The sequence below is a fragment of the Hibiscus syriacus genome, unplaced genomic scaffold, assembly GCF_006381635.1.
Source record: "Hibiscus syriacus cultivar Baekdansim isolate YM2019G1 unplaced genomic scaffold, ASM638163v2 tig00110009_pilon, whole genome shotgun sequence".
NCBI classification, from domain to species: Eukaryota; Viridiplantae; Streptophyta; class Magnoliopsida; order Malvales; family Malvaceae; genus Hibiscus; species Hibiscus syriacus.
Window position 1 is genome coordinate 1,244,029 of NW_024062561.1, and position 5,095 is coordinate 1,249,123.

At 31.2% G+C, this 5,095-nt stretch overlaps 1 protein-coding gene across 2 annotated transcripts; it reads left to right on the plus strand.

Moving 5' to 3' along the window:
- The first annotated feature begins 1,871 nt into the window (after positions 1-1,871).
- Positions 1,872-4,850, plus strand: LOC120212274 (glycerol-3-phosphate dehydrogenase [NAD(+)] GPDHC1, cytosolic). 2 transcript variants are annotated; one of them, XM_039210640.1, is made up of 6 exons: positions 1,872-2,170; positions 2,261-2,950; positions 3,302-3,523; positions 3,789-4,036; positions 4,344-4,483; positions 4,609-4,850. In XM_039210640.1, exons 2-6 carry the CDS (start codon positions 2,293-2,295, stop codon positions 4,730-4,732), a joined length of 1,392 nt encoding a protein of 463 aa, XP_039066571.1. In that variant the 5' UTR covers positions 1,872-2,170; positions 2,261-2,292; the 3' UTR covers positions 4,733-4,850. The 2 variants fall into 2 exon arrangements, with proteins under 2 accessions (XP_039066571.1, XP_039066570.1); XM_039210639.1 differs by having other exon boundaries at positions 2,274-2,950.
- Positions 4,851-5,095: the final 245 nt, after the last annotated feature.

The following is a 5,095-nucleotide window of genomic DNA, read 5'->3' on the forward strand; positions in this document are numbered from 1 at the left end:
TTGGGCTCCGTTAACTGTAATCAACGTGCATCAAGGAGAGAAAATCTATTTCGACACAAAATTGAGGCTAAGCAAAGCCTAACACTATATAATCTCAACTGAATTCTTCTACTTTATTTACTTTTTCATTATATTTTATTCGTTATTTACTTTTATTATTTATTTACTATCATTATTTCTAAATCTCCATTTTTTAACTTTTGCAACAAATTTATCATACTTTCTTAATTCTTGTGGATCGATCTATACTTCTCTATACTATTTTCATTATTTATTTGACAAATTCGACGCTCGTCAATTCATAAAAAATGATTACCATAAAAATCTCATCGAAAAAATATTTTTTTTGTATTATCTAGAAATTTTGTATATAAGCCCATACAAGATGGTAAAACCTAAGAAACTAAAGGTCCATTTGTTTCACGTAAAACGTTTTTCGGAAAATATTTTTCTCATTTTCCAGTATTTGATTGGAAGAAACTGGTTGGTCAACGTAAAACATTTTCCTGATCAACAAAATTTCCTTTGTGTTTTATTGAAAATGACTTACGGTCTGATTTTCCGTAAGTCATTTTTTGAACTTTTCACTTCAAAGAATAAATACTCAAAATAATTTTATTTTATGAATTTAATATTAATAAAATATTTTAATATCATTTTAATCAAAATATTAATTATTAAAATATTTAAAAATATTTATTAATATTTCTAATAATATAATATTATATTTTTAATATTATAATAAAATAATCAATTATATTATAATAATATAATATAAGATATTATATTATATTTTAACAATATATAATAAATTTTTGATAAAATTTAAATTATTTATTAATTTCATAGAAATAATATTATTAAATTATTAATAATGAATAATATTATTTATATATTTAATAGTAATATAATAATATAATAATATTTTAAGATATTTAAAATATACTAATTAATATTTTTAAAATATAATATACACTATTACTTTAATAAATAATTAATATAATTTATAATATTTTTATTTCAATAAAATATATCAATATTAATATTTTTATTAATAAAATTATAAAAATAATATTTTAATAATAAATAAATTATTTTAATATTTTTTAAAAATAATAATATAAAATTTTATGATAAATAATATTATTTATTATATTTAATATTTGTAATAAATAATTTTTAAAAATTTTATCACCTAGTGATAAAAGAGTTTAAACATCTTCTAAATATCATAATTCTTTTTAAAAAATATAATTCATTTTATAAAAAAAATTAAAAAAAAAATTCAGTAAAATATTCTGACCCTAAAACAAAAATATCTTAGTGCTTAATATGAACATGAGATTCAGATGAAAAAAATAAAATGTAATCCAATATTTATGAAATGATGGGACGCAGAATCCTTTAATGCAACTTGGTACAATCCCAGCTCAATCTCCCTCACCTCAACTGTTACTCATCAATGCCTCGCTCCCAGTCTCACTTATTGGTTATACTTATTGCTCTGTTTCTTATGAATCCATCTATTCAAACGTGATCCTAGTGCCAGCTGCCACCATTCTCACTCAGCACTTTCTTGTTTCATTTTCACTTTTGCATCAACTTATATTAACGTATTGTTCTAAAATTTCCACATTCTTATTTTGTTTTTAGTTTAATTCCTTGTCATTTCCATTTGCGTTTCCCTCTAAGAAATGAAACTTTAAAGATGTCATGCTCTGAAGCAAGGCTATTGTTCCTCTAGTTTCAAGCTCTAAACTTTATTTGTAACTAGCAAAAACCCAAGAGGCCAAAAGGGTTGGTATTATTTGTTTGACAATTATTTCTTCTTTGGGTGGTTGTCTTTTTCTTTTTATTTATTGTTGAAGTTTGTAGTTGGGTAGATGAATAAACTCAAGACGGAGAAAACAAAGTATTGTTTTCCAGTTTTTAGATTATTATCTTCTACAACACTTCAATAAGCTCCATTCTTCTGAAATTGTTTTTATATTGAAACTCTCTTCAACAAAATCTCTACATTGGAATTGGTTTGAATATCTAAATGGGCTGATCACAAGTTAGCTTTGTTTTTGGTAAAAGAACCCACCAATAAAATCGTATTCTTTTGAATCAGGGAGCAACTTGGGAACAGAAGTTGTTTTAGGAGAGCAAGCGCCATATAAAATCAAAGGGAAACTGGAAAAATTTTCAGGAACTCATCATATATACTACATACTTTGTGGGATTGGAGGATTGGGTTTTCTTTTGTTGTTGATTAGTTGATTTGTTGTGTTGGATTTTTCTTGGAAGAATATGGTAGGGAGTATTGACAAATTGCACCAGAGTTTGAACTCAAATGGGTCTTTTAACAACTGTAATGGCTTGGAAGAGAAACTTGACGAGTTTCGGCACCTTTTGTGCAAGACTGATGGTGATCCATTGAGGATTGTGAGTGTGGGAGCAGGTGCTTGGGGAAGTGTTTTCGCTGCTTTGCTGCAAGATAGCTATGGCCAGTTCCGAGACAAGGTTCAAATCAGGATATGGAGAAGGCCTGGGAAAGTAGTCGATAGAGCCACAGCAGAACATCTCTTTGAAGTGATCAATTCAAGGGAAGATGTGCTGAGGAGGTTGATCCGGCGATGTGCCTATTTGAAGTATGTCGAGGCAAGATTAGGCGATCGAACACTCTTAGCGGATGAGATTTTGAAAGATGGTTTTTGCTTGAACATGATTGATACACCACTTTGTCCTTTGAAAGTTGTGACTAACTTGCAGGAAGCTGTTTGGGATGCTGATATCGTCGTAAACGGCTTGCCTTCGACCGAAACTCATGAGGTATTCGAAGAAATCAACAATTATTGGAAAGAAAGAATCACGGTGCCTATAATTATCTCTTTGTCAAAGGGTATAGAGGCTGCATTGCAACCTGTTCCTCATATCATCACCCCAACACAAATGATTAATCGAGCAAGTAAGAGTTCTTATCGATTAGTTAATGTTCTTGCTGTGTTTAAAGCTTCCTTGGACAATATTTTTGGTACCTTCGTTTGAGAGATGCCTCGGTTATTTTGTGTTATAGTTTTGTAGCATTGGTGAAACAAGGGAAAATTTTGAATTTCAGATGATCTTATACTTTGCTGACCACGTAATCGATAGTCTGAAACTTTTGGTTTTGAGCTAAGAAAAAATTGTTGGTAACTAACATCTTATCTGAAATACGGAATACAGAATCCGCAATCTGTTTCTTTTGTCTAGTTTTGCCTCTCAAATAAAACCATTTTATCTGTCATATTTTTTAGCTTTATTCGCATCTTCTTTGCAGCTGGAGTACCTATAGAGAACATACTCTATCTTGGGGGACCAAATATTGCCTCTGAGATCTACAATAAGGAATATGCTAATGCTCGAATATGTGGAGCCGAAACGTGGAGGAAACCATTAGCAAAATTCTTAAGACAGCCCCATTTCATTGTTTGGGACAACAGTGATCTTGTCACTCATGAAGTCATGGGTGGCCTGAAGAATGTCTATGCCATCGGAGCTGGCAAGTACCTCTGTATCTTTTGGCCAATAAATTAGTAAAGCTCAGGTTCTCGAGTTGATAATCTAATCTTTACCTCACTGAACTACAACATTCTAGAGTAATGATGAATGAATCTGGGTCGACATAGGTTAGACATAGTTTAAATGCTTAAAGAAGAACCTTGATGATGCAAATAGGAAATGATCTACTCACTCGAGTTCAAAAGGTATGCACACTGTTTTAAATTTCGGAACTTCATAATGACTTTCAAGTTTGATTTTCTCAGGAATGGTGGCAGCCCTGACCAATGAAAGTGCTACCAGCAAATCAGTATATTTTGCACATTGTACATCGGAAATGATTTTTATTACTCATCTGTTGGCTGAAGAACCTGAGAAGCTTGCAGGCCCTTTGCTGGCTGACACTTATGTAACTTTGTTAAAGGGTCGTAATGCATGGTACGGCCAAATGTTAGCAAAAGGAGAACTAAGTCGAGATATGGGCGATAGTATCAGTGGAAAAGGAATGATTCAGGTACAAATTGCTTTTAAAACATATATGGCCTAAAAACTTGTTAAATGATAAACAGATAATCTCATCAGTTAAATGAAAATCTTGGAAAGGAAGAAACAGAAAAGGTAAATGATGCTGATGCATTCATTGTGTCTTACTGGTTCTCATAATTGTGGATTATGAACGCTATGTTGAAGAAAACTTGTTGAAGCTCAAACCGATTGGCATGACTAACTGAACAATATATTATTTCAGCTGTGACTCTAAATCACATGAACCGATTCGATTATCGGAGAACAAAATTAAACAAATGTTAACTGTTTTGCAGGGAGTGTCTGCAGTAGGAGCATTTTATGAACTCCTGAGTCAATCAAGCTTAAGTGTGTTGCATCCTGATGGAAACATGCCTGTTGCTCCTGTTGAGTTGTGCCCTTTATTGAAGACTCTATACAAAATTCTTATTACAAGGTGACTTCAAATTCCTCAATAGTCCCTATGATAAAATAGTGAAATTGCACTTTTGGCCCCTAAGAAAAATTTCCTGGATCAATAAGTCCAATGTTAAGCTTATTCATATAATTTGAATGTTTCAGGGAGAAGTCTTCTCAAGCTATTCTTCAGGCTCTGAGAGATGAAACGTTGAACGACCCCCGAGAGCGCATCGAGATCGCGCAGACACATGCGTTTTATAAACCTTCGCTTCTTGGCCAGCCTTGACAGGTTTGCTGCACCTGCACACCAAGAATTCAAGTTTAAAGGAGACTTACTCATATGGAAGCAATTGTTTCAGAATGCAACATGGTGTCATTGTTATAAATATAAAGTACCTGTTTATTTATATGTTATCGAAAGCTCCATTGATGAAATTTGTCTGAGATTTTCAGCATTTTTTTTCCAGAACTATTTCTTTTCGACAAGGAGAGCTTATTTATTTTTCTCAATTCTAAGTATTATTTTTGGTAATAATTTTGATATAATTTTAATAAAGGTTAATATATTTTGGATATCTTTGTAACCTTTGATATTCTATCACATTTAATTTAATTTCAATAATATCTACTTATTATAGACTGAAAAAGA

Bases quoted from the DNA above. Each gene is read 5' to 3' on its own strand.
- LOC120212274 (XM_039210640.1), top strand. From the start codon at position 2,293: ATGGTAGGGAGTATTGACAAATTGCACCAGAGTTTGAACTCAAATGGG. The intron at 3,524-3,788 runs GCAAGTACCTCT...TGATTTTCTCAG, and splicing joins TGTCTATGCCATCGGAGCTG to GAATGGTGGCAGCCCTGACC. The intron at 4,037-4,343 runs GTACAAATTGCT...ACTGTTTTGCAG, and splicing joins GTGGAAAAGGAATGATTCAG to GGAGTGTCTGCAGTAGGAGC.